Below are 21,241 nucleotides of genomic sequence, written 5' to 3'. Positions count from 1 at the left end.
GATGAAGTGATGGTTAATTTGCATATTTCTCTTTTATTAGATAGGATACATTTGATTAATTTTAGAGAGAAAAATGGGAAGGAATAGAGAGATAGAAACATCAATGATGAGAATCATTGATTGGCTGCCTCCTGAACGCCCCCTACTATGGGTTAAGCCCAAAACCTGTTCATGTGTCCTGACCAGGAATCCAACCATAACCTCCTGTTCTAAAGGTTGATACTCAACCACTGAGCCACACCCACGAGATGACTGTTGACTTCTTTTATTATAATATCAGCTGCCCTTATCTAAGCCTTTGATCACTGGGGCATCCACTTCAGAGGCATTCATCTGGAATAAACACAATGCCAACTAGCTGTACAACTAGATAAAGAGGCAAGTGGCCCCAGGCATTTCATCTACCCACCAAGACTTGTGAGTATAAACCTTGTGTTTTCAAAGGTCCCTGATGGATGTTGCTGAGGTGTGTCTTGCAACATTGCCTCTGATTAGGGCCTGGATGACTTAAATCATCATTGCCAGGATACTTAGTAATCCCCGGTGGTTTGTGAGCACATCATATAGACATATATGTACTTAGAGTTTTCTACTCCTTTGCATTGTCCTCTGTGAGTGCACACTGTCCTGACAACATTCTGGCATTTCGTGCAGCATCTTCACTCCTATTCTACAGGGAAAGAATAATAACCCAGCACATGGTCTTACTAAAATTCCTATGATAAAATCCTGGTTTACCTTTTTCTAAAACTCTAAATTTAGCAATATCCTTAATTTATAAAATAAAAATTAAATAATGAGATTATTCTTAAATATTCTAATTGAAAGAAAAACATTGAAAGTAATGTATCAGCCACTGAATTCACAAAATCAAAATTTGGTATTCCCTTTCTGACACTGCTGCTCTTTCAAATGTAGTAAAGAGTTGAAGGAAATGCTTCCAGGAATCAGACTCGGGTTAGAAATCTATTCCAGCCATGTATTCACAGTTTTACTTGGAGCATGTTATTTAATCTCCTTGTATCTCAGTTTCTGCATTTCTAAGTGTGACCCATTATTCACATGCAAACTGTGTTCCAAAGTTTTAATGAAATCTCCATGCAATACACAATTGTGAAGGCCAAATCTTATAGTATGTGCACAATTAATAAATGACAGTTTTGATTAAAAGCAAGTATAGTGTCAGGCATTTCAATGAAAATGGTGAATAATAAAAATTAAGAGTGAATACAAAACGCCAGGATGTTACAAATTCTCTGTCATCACTTCCTTTATTCTCCTGGAAACTCTATAAGGGAGTTACTATTACTATCTCCATTTGAAAATGAGGAAACTGAGGTAGCTATGTTATCAGGTAGATGGCAGCAACAGCTGTTCTACAAATAAGACGAAAGGGAGAACTCTGCAGGCATGGGACACATACACTCCTAACCACTCTCATCTTCTCATTGTGCATCTACTTAAAGGACTACTATTTATTGCCAGCGGAGTGTGGAGGTCTTTTTTGTTTTGTTTTGTTTTGAACTATAAGCTATTATGCAAATCATTCAAATAATTTGCATAATAGCTTATAGTTGAGTAAAGTAAAGCTACTCTTTCAAATAATTTTAGCGTGTTAATCTATCAGTTTCGTTTCCTTGGCCTCAAAGGTTTAACTAACGCTCATATACTGCCATCTTGTGGTCATTTCCTAGAATTATCCTTTCACGTGAATGACTTCTCTAAGCCATGAGATGGATTAAGTAACTGAGCCTGGAACAGAGGAAAAAAACACACATGGTTTTGCGGCTTTTAATTACTGTATGCCAAAAGACATATTTCTGTTAATGCTATATATGACTGAAGGAATAGAACAGACAGCGCACACCTACGCAAGGCATAAGATCTCCTGGCAAAGGGGAGAGCATTGTGCTCATTGATAAGGAAATCTTGTCTGTGACAGCCAGGTTGCCAAGTGCTTGGAACTTTAATGTATCTGGCTTTCTCAAAGATAGCTGCATCCAAGTACGCTGTGAGGCAAGACATAGGTCCCTTTCTGCACTTTCCCACCCCTGCCCCCCGCAGCGGGAAGTCCTGACCAGCTCTATTGTCTGATCTTTCTAAACTGTCTTACCCATGGCCAACTGTCTTACCTCTTCCCTGGTGCAGTGTACCGCTGTATAATGACTTGGAACACATCTATTGTGAAATGATCCCTATAATAAGTTTAGCTTACATCAACCTCTTCAAATAGTTGCATATTTTTTTCCTGGTGATGAGAACTTTTAAGATCCACATTCCCAGCAAGTTTCAATTACACCATACAGTAGCAGTGTTCATGATAATCATGAGGTTGTACATGGCACCCCAGTACTTTTCTATCTTATAATTACAACTTTGCATATTTTGGCCACCTTTCTCCAATTCCCATCCCATGCCTCTGGTAACCACAGATGGGATCTCTTTTTCTATACATTTGATTTCTGTTTGTTTGTTTGTTTAGGTTCCACAAAGAAGTGAGACCAAAAAATATTTTGTCTTTCTACATCTGCCTTATTTCACTTAGCCTAATGGCCTCCAGAGCCCTCCATGTTGCGGCAAATGACAGGATATCCCCTTTTATGGCTAAGTTGTAACCCACTGCATAAATATTTCACATTTTTCTTTACCGTTTATCTGTAAATGGACATAAGCTTCCCTCCACCATGTTTGGCTATTGTAAATAATTTTGCAATGAACAAGGGCGTGCATATAACTTTGCCATGTCGCGCTTTTGTTTTCTTTGGATAAATATCCCGAAGTGAAATTTTTATAGATTTTTCTTCTTTATATAAACTTTAAGAAAGGAAGAGCACAGTTATAGAAAATATCCTGAAACTGAAAAGAAAATACCAGGTACTGGGCTCTCTGGGTAGCCATACAATACACTTCACTAATTTCTTTTATGTTCAGATTCAGGAATATTTACATCTTTATTTGAAATGAGGAAGGCAATACCCTCTATATTTTATGAATTACGCTTTGCATATAATCAGTGCTGAATCCTTATTTTTTAAGGGCACATGGGTTTTTTCCTGCTTTACACATGTGTACAGTTAAAACAGTGAAACAATAAGACATTTAAACCACTTGCAATGAGGCAATATTTATCTTGCAATTATTGAGCCTGGACTCTTTGTTTGCTTTGTAGATTACTTTAATGATCGATTTAACTAACATCGAAGTAAAGTTGCGAAGTGAAAAATTATTAGTTCAGGTACGTTTGCAGAGAAGACAAACACCAGGTTTGTTGGAGATGTGAGAAAGCAGGGGAGGGAGTTAAACAGAGAAAGAGGAAGCCAGTTAGGCCATCAACTGGACTTTGTCTATCTACGAACACTAACTCGCGTGATTTAAATATGGGGCAGGTGTTAACTGGACCTTTCGCTCCAGGAGTAAGAAAGAAAACGATGTTCCTTCAGGGTGTAGCAGGGCAGGAGTGGGTGGCATTGGTGCAAATATCTGAGGCCCATGTATGATTAATGAAAATAAGGATCTCAAGTATAATGAAAACCAAATGAAATTCAGCAACAGCTACTGAAGCAAAGTAAGGAGAAAGGTACAAGGCAGCGGACATTTCACTAACAGCATATTACAGCTCTGTCACCAAGGTTACTTGATCTCAGTGGTGCAAAAGCAACTGGCTTTGCATTGTAGTGTGACTGACAGGGCGCTGCATCCAGGAACCATTTTCCGTATATGGCAGTCAACGTATTCATCATAATAGGTGCAGGGGTTAGCTGAACGGAAAAAGCAATGTTATCTCACACAATCACAATCAGTGGGGAAAGAGGGCAGCTCCTAAAGACATAAACATAAAATCGACCAACAATAGCTTATCAATTTTGATTATCACGAACTAATTAGAATGGAAAACAGGTAATGAGTTAAATGAGGTCAGTCATTAAAGAAAAAAAAGATGAAAGTCACCTCTGACATTAAACAGGTTGTTTTAATCACTATTTATTTATTTATTTATTTTTTTATTTATTTATTTTTGGTCAGACATATCTAAGCAGATTAGAGATGAATCATTTTGAGATCATCAACACCATAAACTATATATAATAAAGTTTTATTGATGTGTTGTATTCTGCTTATATGATGCTCTACCATTTGATAGTAAGGAATTGCTTTGGATTATTAAAATTAATATACACCCATATATGCTAGGGTTTGTTTCTGGGCTCTTTATACTATTCCATTGGCACTTGTCTGTTAAACCAGCACCACTCTGATTACTATAGCTTTGTAATGAGCTTTGAAATGAGAAAGTGTAAGTCATTTAGCATTCTTAGTGAAAAAAAAAGTCATACATGGCCAATGTAAAAATCGTATAAAATCCACACACAGAATAGCAAAATTTCTCAAATAACCTCTTTACCCAGAGATTTTCTTATATAAAAAGGCAGTGGGCTCTATACTATCAACAAGCACATATCTATATCAATGTTTCTTTAAATCAGCTATTTATCATTATTCCACTGTCTTCTTCTATGTAGTATTTTAGAGAAATATGATGTGAGAAATATGTATTTCTTTTTATGTAACATGTTTTTCTTTGACTTCTCTAAATTGTTTTTATTATTTTTTTCTTTTATTCTTTACTCTCCCTAGTTTTATTGAGATATAATTGATATAGAACATTGTATTCATTTCAGGTGTACAACACAATATTAAGATGTATGTATACCAGTATACTGTGAAATGATTGACAATTAGTTTAGGTAGCATTCATAACCTTAATAGTTTTTCTTCTTCTGATGAGAACTGTTAGGATTTACTCCCTTAGTAACTTTCAAATACACAATACAACATTTGTAACTATTGGCAAAATGCTGCACATTACATGCCCAGATTTATTCTTTCTCTAACTGGAATTTTATACCTTTTAATCACCTTAACTCATTCTTCCCTCACCCCATCTCATAGCCTCTGAAAACCACCGATCTATTCTCTGTTATGAGTTTGGACTTTTTTAGATTCCACATATAAGTGAGGTAATATATTGTTCATCTTTCCCTGTCTGACTCACCTCATTTAACATAATGTCTTCAAGGTTCATCCATGTTTTTGCAAATGGCAGAGTTTGCTTTTCTTTATGGCTGATTAGTATATCGCATTTTCTTTATCAATTTATCTGTCAGTAGACACTTAGGTTGTTTCCATGTCTTGGCTATTGGTGCTAACAATGAACAGATACCTTTTTGAGTTAGTGTTTTCAGTTTCTTTGTTTTTTTGTTTTTTTAATATTTTATTGATTTTTTTACAGAGAGGAAGGGAGAGAGCTAGAGAGTTAGAAACATCAACGAGAGAGAAACATTGATCAGCTGCCTCCTGCACACCCCCCACTGGGGACGTGCCCGCAACCAAGGTACATGCTCTTGACCAGAACCGAACCCGGGACCTTTCAGTCCGAAGGCCAACGCTCTATCCACTGAGCCAAACCGGTTAGGGCAAGTTTCTTTGGATAAATACCTAGAAGTAGAGTTGCTGGATCACATGATAGTTCCGTTGTGAATTTTTCAAAGACTCTCCATACTATTTGCCAAAGTCACCGCACCAATTTACATTTCCATCAAAGGTGTATAAGGGCTCCCTTCTCTCCACATCCTCTCCAGCACTTATCTCTCGTCTGTTTATAATAGCCATTCTAATAGGCATGAGGTGATAACTCATTGTGGTTTTGATTTGCATTTTTCTGATGACCTGTGATGTTAAGTGTCTGTTCATGTACTTGATACGACAGAGTATCAGAAGGTCCAGGACAGTTACTGTCTTCTTTGGAAAATATTTATTTCATTCCTCTGCCCATATTTAACTCAGATTATTTTGTTGTTGTTGTTGTTTTGTTTTGTTTTGCTATTGAGTTGTATGAGCTCTCTATATATTTTGGATATTAACCCTAAGTCAAATATATGATTTGCAAATGTTTTCTCCCATTTTGTAGGTTGCCTGTTCATTTTGTTGATGGCTTTTTTTTTTCTGTGCAGAAACTTTTTAGTTTGATGTAGTCCCATGTGTTTATTTTTGTTGCCTTGCTTTTAGTATTAAATTTAAAAAGTCGTTGCCAAGACCGATATCAAGAAAATTACCTTCATGTTTTCCTCTAGGAGTTTTACGGTTTCAAGTTTTACACTCAAGATTTTATTCCTCACTGAGTTAATTTTGTAAATGGTGTAAGATAGTGGTCCTGTTTCATTCCTTTGCATGTCTAGTTTTTTGACCACCATTTATTGAAGAGACTATTCTTTCCCCTGGTGTATATTTGGATCCTTTGTTGTAAATTAATTGACTAAAAACGCATCAGTTTATTTCTGGGCTCTCTCCTTTGTCCCATTGATCGATGTGTCTGTTTTTATGTCAGTTTTATACTGCTTTGATGACTAAAGTTTGTAATATAGTTTGAATTCAGGTTTATTTTCCCCCCTTAAGATTGCTTTGGCTGTTTGAGGTCTTTTGTGGTTTCATACAAATTTTTAATATTGATAGTGATATTTCTGTGAAAAATGCTAAAGGAATTTTGATAGAGATTACATTAAGTCTGTAGATAGATTTGGGTAATGTGTACATTTTAGCAATATTAATTCTTATAACACATAAGTAGATAATATATTTTCTATTTGTGTCTTCATTTTTTTCATCAATGTATTATAATTTTCAGTATATAGATCTTTTACTGTCTTGAATAAATTTATGCTTAGGTATTTTATTTTTTGCTGTAATTGTAACTAGGACTGCTTTTTAAATTTTTTTTCTGATCATTATTTGTGAGTATAAATACAACTAAGTTTGGTATAATGTCTTGTATCCTGCAACTTTACTGAATTCAATTGTGAATACCAACAGATTTTGGTGAAATTGTTAAAATTTCCTATATCTGCAACTAAATTGAATCAAATCAATGGTCAATATTAAGCAAACTAGGATGTAAAACTTACTACAAAGTTCGTCTTCACAGTTATTTGGACAATCATCACATGGATTTCCTATTACATAAGGCATACCCATTAGTTCAGGATCATTTCCCCTTAAGAAAAAAGAAAAAGTGGTCTAATAAATTTGAAGTTTGAAAAATACATATAAAATGTACTCTCTATTTACTATCAACTTTAAAGACAATTTTTGAAAACCACTTGTATATCACAATGTTAATCTTTTAGATGAGCTTAGTATTTCTAGACTTTGTAAGTTGTACAATGAAAATTTACCTTTTTAAATGTGCAACAGGCAATTCTGCTGTCCTAAGAATAGTTTGAGGCAGTTTGTACCTCTTGAACAGTCAAGTCCTAAGCAGAATGACTTTAGAGCCATTTACAATAGGAAATTTTTCTTTATACCCCTAAGTACTTGATAAATAGTCACATGAAAGTACATGGTTCTTAACAATGTGAAAAGTTTTGAGTGGAGTTGTTCTAAATTTATCTTGCACTATGTGATAAGAAAATTGAAACATGTTACTGTCTTTTATAGAAACCGATGAAGTATTATACAAAGTAAAAGTACACCATATTTCACTCAACCTAAAGATCTGGAGGATAGAGTGAGTAGGTAAGACTTTCCAGTTCTGAGATAATTTAAAAGACAGGTTTGCCTGCAGATATCTTAAGAAAGATTAAGTTGATTCTTACTTCATCTAACACTTAAAAAATAAAGCAAATGTTTTGGCTGAAAGAATATTCTATCTAATATCTAATATTCTATCTAATATTCTCCTTGATCTATACATTGTTAAAAAATTTACCATATAAAATATTTTTATTACTTAATTCAGTAAGGGATCTTGTCAGATACACCATGAAATCTTTTTGCTAAGAAAATTTTTCAATCACAACTCCATGCTTTCTACTTCGTTTTGTATTGTCAGCAGTTCAGCACAGACCACCAACCCCTTCAGAGATTTAGCACAATTTATGGCTTTTAAATGCAAGCAGACCATTATTTTTCTCAGCACTAACTACATAGATAAAAAAAAAAAATCACAGCAAATACTAACTACTAAAATAAAGATATAATAAGACCAGAAATAACTCACATGGACCTATTATATGAATATTAGAGGCCCAGGGCACGAATTCATGCACAGGTGCAGTCCCTCAGCCTGGCCGCTGATCGGGACCATCTTGCCCAGTACAGATCAGGGCCAATGGAGGCTGGGGAGGGACCATAGGAGGTTGGCCAGCCAGCCAGAGAGGGACCGTGGGAGGGCTCCAGGGTGTGTCCGGCCCTCTCGCCAATCCTGATGGGCCGGACCCCAGCAGCAAGCTAACCTGCCAGTTGGAGAGTCTGTCCCCTGGTGGCCCATGTGCATCATAGCAATTGGTCGAGTAGTCGACCCAACAGTCGACCAATTGGTCGAACACTTAGCATATTATGTTTTATTGTATAAGATGTTATATAAATTGACTCTACAGTGATTTTGGAGACATCATTTAAAGTGTAAAGGTGATAGCATAGGGTCAGCTAAATCATTTTCATTAGTTCATATTAAACATCTTTTTATTGTGCTACACATATGGGAGACAGTGGCAAAATACCATGGGACAAAGGAGCACACCTGCCTTCACTAAAGCAATCAGATTATTTCTTCTAGGAATTGGCACTCACACTGTTGGCAATATATAAACTTAATTTTTAAAGAAAAGACATACATCGATAGTTATACTAAAAAGCTAAAGATAAGAACACTTGGCTTTTTCTGTTTATTCTCGATATTCCATTGTATTTCTGCCCTTGCATTATAAAAATACTCTGCATTGTTGAAGTAAATATCCCTGCTTTTTACTTACGCTAGCCCAATAACATATAGTAAGACTACTTGTAATATTTCTGGATTTAAATATTCTATTAGTGATATATAGAATTATTTACAAAAATAGGTTGTAAAGAAACGTGTGTGTGTGTTTGTGAGTGTGTGTGTGTGCAATGTTTTAGGAATAGCTAAATAACTGAAATGTAATATTTATTTAATTTTTATTCTCTGTTTAAGGAACTAGAATAAAAGCTATGTGAATCCAGATTGTATAATACATACTCATGGCAATAGTGACAAACATAGAGGAACTGAGGTGCCGATTTTTTGCAGCATGATGACACACCACAGCCAATGAGGTAAGAGGAAGACCAAATAATCTGTAAATATAAAGAGATTGTTTTGTTAAAATTTGATTATTTTCTATATGATTATAATATGAATATTGTTATCTATGATTTAAAATAAACATCTTTGCTATTAGGATGCTTTCAGCATAGCTATTTATGAAGTCATAAAAACAGAAAGATTCTCATGTGTCTAGTGGTTGGTAGGAAATGGTTGAGATTTTGTTTCCTCACTTGGGTTGGACAAACTAGAAAGGACCTTATTTGCAAGGTTCTAATGTGCTATGTGCTGCCCCAAGCAATATTTTTTTTCATCATTTAGAGCTCATATGGTAAACTATTCCATAATTCAGTTTCCAGGCATGAAAAGACATAGGAAATGGTGGATCAACCTCATTATAGCTGAAAGGAGAAATGCAAACCCACTGACACCTGCAGCAAAGGACTATGCATAAGAAAATATTCTAGGACATTTAAAGTGCCAACAAGAATGAGAAATTGTGGGAAATTAAGACATTTGAAAACAGCTATGCATTTGGGGAAATGGAAAAAAGTCAGAGACATAGTCTCAGGTATGATACTTGCTTAGAAAAATAACATGAGACGACCTCTAAGTTTCACCCTAGTTTGATCCCCAGTCTCAAAATGTACCCTGTTAATTAATCAAGGTCATTCCTACAAAATGGCAAAGACGAGGAAAAGTTGCTTTTTTGTTCAAATGTCTTATTTTTGACAACAACAACAACAAAATCACAAGTTATATAAAGAAATAGAAAAACATGTCGAAAAAAAAAAGAAAAAAAAAAGAAAATCAGGAGATCGAAGATGGTGGCATAGGTAAACACCGGAGACCGCCGCCGTGGACAACCACTTCAAAAATACAACTAAAAGTCGGAGCGGACATCAACCAGAACCACGGGAAGGCTGGCTGAGGAGAGTCTCTTCAACTAGAAGCAAAAACAACAGCATTCCGACGCTCAGCGGAGGCGCAGTGTGGAAAATTTAAAGGAGTGAGTCTCAGACTCTGGGCTACAGATCCGGGCGAGTCTCCAGGGACCCAGACTCAAACGGGAGAAGCGGGACTGTCTAGCTACGGCCCCTCCGAGGTTTGCAGCGATTGCTGGGACAGAGAGGCAGAGCCCCTGGGGACGGACTGAGAGCGGCCATACCTGCTCCCTCCCCCCCCCCCCCCCCCCGCCCTGTTGAGCCCGCCCCGCCCAGGCCCTGCGCACAACCATTTGCCGACCGCCTCAGGCAAGGGCTGGTCTAGCACCTCCCCTGAGGACTGAAGTTTTCCCACAGCTGATTTCCACCGCCAGTCGGCCTGATGGTCAAATCCCTCTAGTGTTAACTACAACAATTAAGGCTTCGCTAGAACAAGACTGCGCACAGAGACCACAAGGGGGTGCACCAAGAAAGCATAAAAGATGCGGAGACAAAAAAACATGACAGAAATGGAGGATATGGAGCTAAGAATCGCAATTTTGAGGGCTTGCCATAAATTTGTGCAGAGCCTCACGAAAACTAATGAGACCCTCGATGCTACGATAAAGAAATTAGAAAGTAAGCATACACGGACTGAAATAAAGAATATTATACCCAATAGCAGACCAGAGGAGTGCAAGAATCAAACCAAAGATTTGACAAAAAACACCCAATTGGAAAAGCATAATGAAAAAAGAATCCGAAAGTGTGAAGATAGTGTAAGGAGCCTCTGGGACAGCTTTAAGCGGACTAATATCAGAGTCATTGGAGTCCCAGAAGATGAGAGACAGCAAGATATTGAAAACCTATTTCAAGAAATAATGGCAGAAAACTTCCCCCACCTGGAGAAAGAAATGGACTTACAGGTCCAAGAAGCGCAGAGAACCCCAAACAAAAGGAATCCAAAGAGGACCACACCAAGACACATCATCATTAAAATGCCAAGAGCAAAAGACAAAGAGAAAATCTTAAAAGCAGCAAGAGAAAGAGGCTCAATTACCTACAAGGGAATACCCATACGACTGTCAGCTGATTTCTCAACAGAAACTTTGCAGGCCAGAAGGGAATGGCAAGAAATATTCAAAGTGCTGAATACCAAGAACCTACAACCAAGATTACTTTATCCAGCAAAGCTATCATTCAGAATTGAAGGTCAGATAAAGAGCTTCACAGATAAGGAAAAGCTAAAGGAGTTCATCACCGCCAAACCAGTATTATATGAAATGCTGAAAGGTATCCTTTAAGAAGAGGAAGAAGAAGAAAAAGGTAAAGACACAAATTATGAACAACAAATATGCATCTATCAACAAATGAATCTAAGAATCAAGTGAATAAATAACCTGATGTACAGAATGAACTGGTGACTATAATGAATCAGGGACATAGAAAGGGAATGGACTGACTATTCTTGGGGGGGAAAGGGGAATGGGAGATTCGGGAAGAGACTGGACAAAAATCATGCACCTATGGATGAACTCAGTGGGTGGGGAGTGAGGGTGGAGGGTGGGGTGGGAGCTGGAAGGAGGGGAGTTATGGGGGGAAAAAAGAGGAACAAATGTAATAATCTGAACAATAAAGATTTAAAAAAAAAAAAAAAAAAAAGAAAAACATGTCTCATTCGAAGGGACAGATGAAATCACAGAAACCCTGAATATACACAGGCGTTAGACTTACTACACATAGACTTTACACAACTGTCTTAAATATGCTTAAAGAGCTAAAGAAAAACTCAGAAAATAACTAAGATAAATCAGGGAAACAATATATTAAAAAATGAGAATGTCAACAAAGATTAAAAACTTTTTTAAAGAGCCAAAGAGAAATTCTAGAGTGGCAAATAGCATAACTAAATTCAAATAATTTACTAGAGGTGATCTATAATGAATTTGAACAGGAAGAAGAAAGCATTGACCAACTATGAGACAGGTAATTTGGAATTATTGTATTTGACAGAGGCTAGGGGGTTTATGGGACATCATCAAGTAGACCCATATATACATTTTGGGAGTGCTACCAGGAACATATAGAATAAAAGAAGTAGAGAGATCATTTGAAAACGTTATTATTTAGGATTTCCCAAATTTGAAAAAATAATTTGATGAACAAATCCAAGAAGATCAATGATCTCCAAGTTGAATACAACCAGTACTAATTGATATTATATTCAAACTGTCAAAAACTAAAGATTAAGAAAGAAACTTGAAAGCAGAAAAAAATACTGTGACTCATCATGTACAGGAATCTGCAATAAGATCTTTAGAGAATTTCTCAGCAGAAAACTCACAGTACAGAAGTCAGTGGGTGATACATTTAAAGTTCTGAAAAAAAAATAGTAGACCAAAAATCATATACTGTATCTTACAAAACTGTCATTCAGAAATGAAGGAAAAATTAAGATATTTTGAGCAAAACAAAGTCTATAGAAGTTTATTGCCAATAGATCTGCCTCACCAAAAAATTCTGAAGGGAATTCTTCAAGTGAAATGGAAAGAAAGTAAACAGTACCTTGAAGACATATGAAAATATAAAATCTCCAGTAAAGTAAATACATGGTAACATATAAAAACCAAGATCATTGAAATTTTGTTCTGTAGTGCTATTTTACAATTTTTACATGATTTAAAAATAAATGTATAATAGTAATAACTCTTTCTTGTAAAAATAATATGTTGCATAAGCAGGGTGCTGGAACTATAAATGAGCACATTTTGTATGCAAAAGGTTATCAGTTAAAACAGATTATTATACTTTTAGAATATTACATATAATTTACATGGCAACCAAATAGAAAAATATCTATAGTAAATACACAAAAGGAAATGAGAAGGGAATCAATAGGTGCCACTACAAAAAGTCCACTAAATAAATAAACAAAAAAGATGGTAATGGAGAAAATGAGGGACAAAAAAGAAAAAAAAAACAGTTTCCAAAATGTAAGAAATAAAACACTCCAACCAATACCAATGGAATATACATTTTGTCAAGTACACATGGAAAAATCACCAAGATAGACTATATGTTAGACTACAAAACTAATTTTAATATATTTAAAGTCTTAAATATAACAAATTTTTTTTTCTTATCACAAAGGAATGAAACTAAAAATCAAAAGATGAAAGAAACTGTAAAATTTACTAATATGTGTATATTAGTAATCTTTACAAGTGGGTAAAAGACAAAGTAAATGGGAAATTAGAAAATATCTTAAGACAAAAATTAAAAATTCAACATACTAAAACAGGGTTAAAGCAGCAAAAACAGTGCTAAGTTACATTTATAGCTATAAAAGGTCACATTAAAGAATAAGATCTCAAATCAATAATATAAAGTTTTGTTTTAAGAAACTAGAAAAATGTAATAAGTTAAACCCAAAGCTAGCTGAAGGAAATAACAGAGATTAAAGTATAGGTAAAAAAAATAAAGAATAAAAAAATCAATAAAACCAAAAGTATTAATCTTCTTCAAAAAGATCAATACAATTGATAAATTAGCTAGATTAACTAAGGGAAAATTGAATGATCAAATAAATTACATAATAAGTATTAGAGTAAAGATAAACAAAATAAAGAAGATAAAAGCAATAGAAAAAAATCAATGTTTCTAAGAGGTGATTCTTCAAACAGAGCAATTGCAATACAAAAGCTTTAACAAAATAAAAAAACATCTGGCTCTGATCACTTCTCTGGTAAATTATACCAAATATTGAAAGAATAATGAATATCAATAATTTTTAAAGTCATCTAAAAGTTTCAAGATGAAAAAATACTTTTTAACAATTACTATGAAACCAGTTTTATTCTAATACTGGAGACTGACACAGACACTATAAAAAAGAGTAAGCTACAGCCTTGGCCAGTGTGGCTCAGTTGTTTGAGCATCGTCCTATGCATAGAAGGGTCACAGGCTTGATTCTCTGTCAGCCAGTAAAAGCACATGCCCAAGTTGCAGGTTTGCACCCTGGTGAGGGTGCACACTGGGTCAACTTATCAGTGTTTCTTTTTCACACAAACATCTCTCTCTCTCTCTCTCTCTCTCTCTCTCTCTCCTTCCCTTTCTCTCTCTCTAAAATCAATTTAAAGAAGAAAGTAAACTACAATCCAATATCCCATATGAACAATGTAAAACTCAACAAATTAAATTCAGAATCATATTAAAAGTAACATTATTATATTTAAAATCATTTTTCTTAAAATACTAATGTTTATTGGATATAAATGGCTAATTATTTTGTATCTAAAATCTTGTAATAGTTTTATTTTGCATATTGGAAAAGTTAAAATAAAATTTAAAAAAAGAATTATACACTGTGACAAAGTAGGATTTATTCTTCCAAAATAAGGATGGTTTAACACATAAAAATAAATCAATGCAGACTAACACATGAATACAATGATGAGAAAAAGACACATGATTACATAAATTGAAACAAGCATTTTATAAAATTCAATATCTCATTATACAAAGTGTTCAACAAACTAATAAGAAAAAACTATTATAACATAGTAAAAGCCACATATGTAAATCTCTCTGCTAACATCATAATCAATGGGAAATGTGGAATTATTCCCCAAGATCAGCCACAAAAAAAGAGTGCTGACTTTTGCAACTTCTAAGAAACAAGGTGCTGGAAATTCTAGCCAGAGCAACTAGACAAGAAAAAAAATCCAATTAGGAAAGGAAAGAGTAAAATTATCTGTTCATAGATGACATAATTTTATATGTAGGAAACCCTGACAATGCCACAAAAAAAAATCATTACAATTGATAAACAAATTCAGAAAATCTGCAGAGTACAACATTAGCACAGGAAAATCAATTGTGTTTTCAAAAACGTGCAGTAAGCACTCTGAAAAAAATTAAGAGAATAATTTTATTTAAGATAGCACCAAAAAATACAATATTTAGAGGGATGAGCAAAAGCAAGTTAATAACCATAATAAAGAATACTACAATGAATAAATAATATCAGAATAAACCTACTTTTGCCCACCCTGGTATAAATAAACCTAACTTGGTGAAAGATTTGTACACTGAGAACTAGAAAACATAGCTGGTAGATATTAAAGAAGACCGAAATGATAAGAAAGCTATCCAATGTTCATGGGCTGGAGGACTTCATATTTTTAACATAATAACATTACTCTAAGCATTCTACAGATTTAATTCATTTTCTGTCAGAATCCCAATACATTTTCTTTTCACAAAAAAAAAAAATAAATAAATAAAATCATCCTAAAGCAGAACAAAGTTGGAGGTCATACACTTTTTGATTCCAAACCTTAGTAAAAGCTACAGTAATAAAACTGTGGTTCTGGCATAATGATAGACATATACACCTATGAAATAGAATAGAGACCTCACAAATAAACCCTCACATATATGGTTAAATATTTTCCAACAGGGTGCCAAGATTATTCAATGGGGAAAGAAAAGGCTTACCACAAATAATGTTAGGAAAACAAATATCCACATGGAAGTAAACAAAGTTCAGCCCTATCTTACACCACATAAAAAAATTAACTCAGAATGGATCAACAACCTATATAAAAATGTGGAAACTATAAATGTCTTAGAATGTAACAAAAGGGAAAAACTTCATGAAATAGAATTTGGCAATAATTTCTTGAAATGGCACTAAAAGCACAGGCAAGAAAAAAAAGAGATAAATTGGACTTTATAAAAATTTGGAGCATAAATAGGATACCATCATCAGAATAAATATGTAACTCATACAATAGAAATTTATATTTACAAATTATAAACTTGATAAAGGGTAGGTATCTTATAACTAAAAAACAAACAAACAAAACTGATTAAATAAGCAAAGGATTTGAGTAGACATTCCTTCAGAGAAGATATACAAATGTCTGGCAAGCACATGAAAAGGTGCTCAACATCACCAATCATTAGAGAAATGCACAACCATGCCACAGTGAAATACCACTTCAGACCTGTATTTTCTTTAATATATCAAATAAAAACCAGCACTAACAAAAAAACAACATAAAATACTAGAGGCCTGGTGAATGAAATTTGTGCATTCAGGGGGTCACTCAGTCCAGCCTGCACCCTCTCACAGTGCAGTCTGGGAGCCCTCGGGGGATGTCTGACTGATGGCTTAGGCCTGCTCCCCATACATCCTTAGCACAACTGTGGAGGGGGGGGAGGACCCCACCACAGCCGTTGTGCTTGTCAGCCGTGAGCCCTGCTTCTGGCTGAGCAGCGCTCCCCCTGTGGGAGCTCACTGACCACCAGGAGTCAGATCCTGCAGCGAGCGTCTGCCCTCTGGTGGTCAGTGCGCATCATAGCAACTGGTCGTTCTGCCATTCCATCGATTTGCATTCTAGCCTCTTATTACATAGGATAAAAAGTGTATGTGTTAGGTATTGAATATTACATCTCCTCAATATTCATATTCCAAAGCTTTAATCCAGAAGTATGGCTCTATTTGGAGAAGCCTCTAAGGAATTAATTTAGGTTAAATGGGGTCCGAAGGGTGGGGCCATGATATAATAGAACTAACGGCCTGGTGCATGAAATCCATGCATGGGTAGGGACCCTAGGTCTAGCCAGCAATCAGGGCTGATTGGGGCCTTCTGGCTGTCAGCTTGGGCCTTCCTTCGGCTGGCAGGCAGGGCTTTCCTTTGTTCCATGCCACCTTATGGTGGTCAGTGCACACCATAGCGAGTGGTAGAACTCCTGGATGGTCGAACTCCAGAGGGTACAATTTGCATATTAGCCTCTTATTATATAGGATTAGTGTCCTTAAAATAAAAGGCACCAGAGAGCACCTTCTCCCCACCCCTACCTCTCTCCAGGTATGCACAGAAGAAAGATCATGTGGCAACATAATGAGAAGATGGCCACATATATGCCAGGAAGAGAGCTCTCACTAAACTCCAGATGTTCACAGACTTAAAGCTTCCAGAAATGTGAGATAATAATTTTGTGTTGTTTAATCCACCCAGCCTGAAATGTCTTTTATGGCAGCCCAAGCAGACCAATACAGTATGGATGTGAAGAAATTGGAAATATTGCTGTCAGGAATGTAAAAATATAAAGCTGCTATGGAAGACAGTATTCCAGTTCCTTAACTAATTAAACATAGAATTACCATATGATCCATCAATTCTACATCCAGGTATATTCCCCCAAATAACTGAAAACAGGATATAAACCAATATCTGTATACCAATATTTTTCGCAACATTATTCTCAATAGCCAAAAGGTTGAAACAACCTAATTATCTATTGATGGATGAATGGATAAACAGCAGGTGGTATGTACATATAATGTACAGCCTTAATAGGTTGAAACACTTGCTATAACATGAATGAACATGGATTAAGCATGTTATGATAAATGAAATAAGGCAGACATTAAAAGACAAGTATTGTATGATTCTAACTATGTGAGGTATCTAGAGCTGTCAAATTTAAAGAGACAGAAAGTATACTGGTGGCTGCCAGAGGAAGGGGAGAGGGAGAAATGGTAAGTTATTATATAATGGGTACTGAGTTTTAGTTTGGGAAGATGAAAAGTTCTGGAGATGGATAGGGGTGATAGTTGCAAAATAATTTGAATGTAGTTAATGACAGTGAACATTAATGGTACACAATTTTAAAATGATAACTTTAATAATATATATGTATACTAGAGGCCTGGTGCATGAATTCATGCACATTGAAAAGAAATTAATTAGAAGAAATATTTTTGAGGCTGGGGAGGGACTGTGGGAGGTTGGCTCCAGGGCATGTCTGGCCCATCTTGCCCAGTCCCAATCAGGGCCCATGGGAGCCTTCTCGCCCAATCCCCATCGGGGCCAATCAGGGACAGCCTGCCAGGGAGGGACTGTAGGAGGTTGGCCAGCCAGGGAGGGTCTGCAGGAGGGCTCCAAGGAGTGTCGGGCTAGTCTCGCCCAGTCCCGATTGGCCAGATCCCAATAGCAAGCTAACCTACCGGTCAGAGCATCTGCCCCCTAATGGTCAGTGCACATCATAGAGACTGGTCAAGCAGTTGACTGAAAGGTCGACTGACTGGTGGGACCCTTAACGTATTAGGCTTTTATATATATAGATTATTTTACCACAATAAAAATAAACTGGAAAGAAGGGGATTCTCTGTATTGTTACAATTATTTTCATTCTTTAAAAATATAACTTATAAATTACATTGGTATATTAATATTTATTTTTCACTTCCCAGAAAATAAATTATGTAAAGAAGGAAAAATCCTCTCTACGTTCTCTATTAATGGAATCACATTTCCTTGAGTTGCAACTTATAAGAGGAATTCAGTAGGTCAAGTATAAGTTTGAAAAAAGTGGGTAGAATGATTGCCCTTGGTTATCAGTCACCTATTTTTCACACATGATCATAGCCGCTTAAGCAATGTGTATATTTGCCAGTTCACAAGTTACCTGAGTGTAATGCTCAACTGTGTGCTCATCATCTGTTGATGACAGGATACCGTACGCAAAATATTCAGATTCATTGTGCCAGATTCCAATCACATCTGTCCATGTGATAGGATAAGGAGTCAAATACTTATTTTCTCCACAAAAAGTATCTGAAAGAAGGGAAAAGGGTTGGGTCATACTCTAAAATTTTGAAAGTACTTTAGAAGAATGACTTCCTTATTTTTACTTTATAAATGATTTTCTGGCTATCCAAGCAATCTACACTAATAAAAGAGAAACATGGTAATTGGCGTACGACCGCTACCCTTCCCATTGGCTAATCAGCATATCCTTATGCAAATTAACTGTCAGCCAAGATGGCAGCCGGCAGCCAGGCAGCTGGAAGCTAACAGGAGGCTTGCTTGCTGTGGACTCCAACGTTCCCCACTGGTCTCTGAGCTTCAGTTAGAAACATAGTAACATTTACAGAAGATAAACAAAACTCCAGAAACCTCCTGTCAGTCAGCCGGGATCTCAGAGCTGGAGTCGCAACATTGTTTCGAATACAGAAAACAAAGGCCAGAAACCTGCTTTCAGCCGAGCCTCAGAGAGAAAGCCGGCTCTCAGCTCCAGTGACAGCCATAGAAGGTAAATAAAGGACAGAATAAAAAATAAAGAAAAACAGGAGAGGTTTGGAGCTTCAGTCTTCCGCCACCCTGAAAACGGCCCTCAGCCCCTCACCCAGACTGGCCAGGCACCCCAGTGGGGACCCCACCCTGAAGCAACAAGATGGCGGCTAATTTGCATACTGAAGGCAGGCGGCAGCAGGCAAGGCTGTCTGCGGTCTGGGACCCGGATCTGTGACCCTGCTGGGCGGGATCAGCGGAGCCGCGAGGCCTCCCGGCACCGGGATCAGCGTGACAGGGGGCAACGCCCAAACGCCCTGATTGCCCTGTGGCTCTGTGTGTGACAGGGGGCAGCGCCCCAACCCCCTGATCAGCCCTGCTCTGTGGGTGATAGAGGGCGGCGCCCCAACCCCCTGATTGCCCTGCGGCTCTGTGTGTGACAGTGGCAGCGCCCCAACCCCCCCCCCCACGGGCCCTGCTCTATGTGAGACGGGGTAGAGCCATACCTCCTCATCGGCCCTGCCCTGAGTGTGACAGGGTGTGGCGCCTCAACTACCCCACCCCCACGGGCCCTGCTCTGTGTGTGACAGGGGGCAGCTCTCCAACCCCCTGATCGGCCCTGCTCTGTGCATGACAGGGGGGAGCTCCCCAAACCCCTGATGGTCCCTGCTCTGTGTGTGACAGGGGGCAGCGCCTCAACCCCCTGATCGCCCTGCTCTGTGCATGGCAGGGGGCAGCGCCCCAACCCCCTGATCGGCCCTGCTCTGTGCGTGGCAGGGGGTGGCGCCGCAACCTCCCCATCCGCCCTGCTCTGTGCATGACAAGGGGCGGTGCCCCAACTCCCCAATCGGCCCTGCTCTGAGCCCGACCAGGGGCTGCACCTAGGGATTGGGCCTGCCCTCTGCCACCCAGGAGCAGGCCTAAGCCAGCAGGTCATTATCTCCTGAGGGGTCCCAGACTGCGAGAGGGCACAGGCAGGGTTGAGGGACCCCCTCCACCCCCCCCCCCCGAGTGCACAAATTTTTGTGCACCGGGCCTCTAGTATCTTATAAGAGGAGGTGAGCTCAGTGGTTTCTCTACTGGCAATCTTCTCCCTCTTGGATGAGTACACTTCTGGTGCTCAGGTTTGGTGAGACATTGACAGCAGAAGATGACGTGTGAGGCTTAGAAATCAAATCAATCAACATTTCAGTCTTTGTCGCCTCCAAGCTGATAAGAAGGGTGAAATCAGTCAGAGCAGACTATGAGTTGTAACAGGGCCCATGGTTTGAAAGGAGCCACACAAAAGTATGAATCATGTAAAGTCCTTGAAATAAGCACTTACTCACTTAGCCATCCCACTTGTGAGATGAGTTCTAATCAAATATGGCATTCAGGAGTGATCTGCATTTCTCTGGGGAAGGAAAGACTCGCATTGCTAATTCACTGCTCAACAATATTGGGCAAATATGGAGGTTTCACTAGTATTTTTTAATATTTTGTGATAAACAAATATCTTATAAATATTATTAATCTCTGCATTAGTAGGAAGTAGCATTGGCTTTCCTGGAAACTAACAGTGACTCACCTATTATAAATGCCATGAGATAGACTCATATCTGAGCACCTACAATTGTTCTTCTGGGAAGCGCAGTAGAGTTGAATATAACTTCTCAACTGTACTAGTGTTCCAAAGCTTAAGGTATGGTGATATTGTGGGTAGCTGAAATAACTGCATAGAGTGGATAGAAGGTGTCCATCACTCAACTATTCTGTAACACTGAGAGCTTTTATTCTCTCCTTATGATAATTAGAATCTGAACACTGAAAATCCAAATTAAATAATTAATAATAATGAAATAGTATTATTATAAACAGTGGGCCACAATTCACCGTCATTTATGGGGCAAATGTAAACACAGATGACATGACTTTCCAGGTGTCTTAGCAATCCCTGAGGACTTGTGAAGACAAAGGTGAGTCATAGACATACACCTACTTGAAATTCTTCTCTTAAGTGCGTTGCTCTGTGCCAGGTCACAAGTCTTTGCCAATTCTCTGGCATTGCGTGCAGCTTCGTTATTCCAACTCTACAGCGGCAGAGTAAAATACAAACACATGATCTTAACATTTCC

The 21,241-nt window shown here is 37.5% G+C and overlaps 1 protein-coding gene across 1 annotated transcript in view; it reads right to left on the bottom strand.

Moving 5' to 3' along the window:
* Positions 1-3,630: 3,630 nt before the first annotated feature.
* Positions 3,631-21,241, bottom strand: part of CRISP1 (cysteine rich secretory protein 1) — a 41,150-nt gene continuing 23,539 nt past the window's right edge. The window contains exons 5-9 of the mRNA XM_070419113.1: positions 21,106-21,196; positions 18,523-18,671; positions 9,053-9,150; positions 6,960-7,048; positions 3,631-3,758 (exon numbers count right to left, since the gene is read on the bottom strand). Of these exons, the coding sequence (XP_070275214.1) occupies positions 3,631-3,758; positions 6,960-7,048; positions 9,053-9,150; positions 18,523-18,671; positions 21,106-21,196 (555 nt within the window). The remainder of the gene's footprint in view (positions 3,759-6,959; positions 7,049-9,052; positions 9,151-18,522; positions 18,672-21,105; positions 21,197-21,241) is intronic.

This window comes from Myotis yumanensis, unplaced genomic scaffold (assembly GCF_028538775.1).
Source record: "Myotis yumanensis isolate MYYU_CA2020_CCGP unplaced genomic scaffold, mMyoYum1.0.hap1 SCAF_6, whole genome shotgun sequence".
In the NCBI taxonomy this organism is placed as follows: Eukaryota; Metazoa; Chordata; class Mammalia; order Chiroptera; family Vespertilionidae; genus Myotis; species Myotis yumanensis.
The sequence above is the reverse complement of the archived record's forward strand: the minus strand, read 5'-3'. Positions and strand labels throughout refer to the sequence as shown.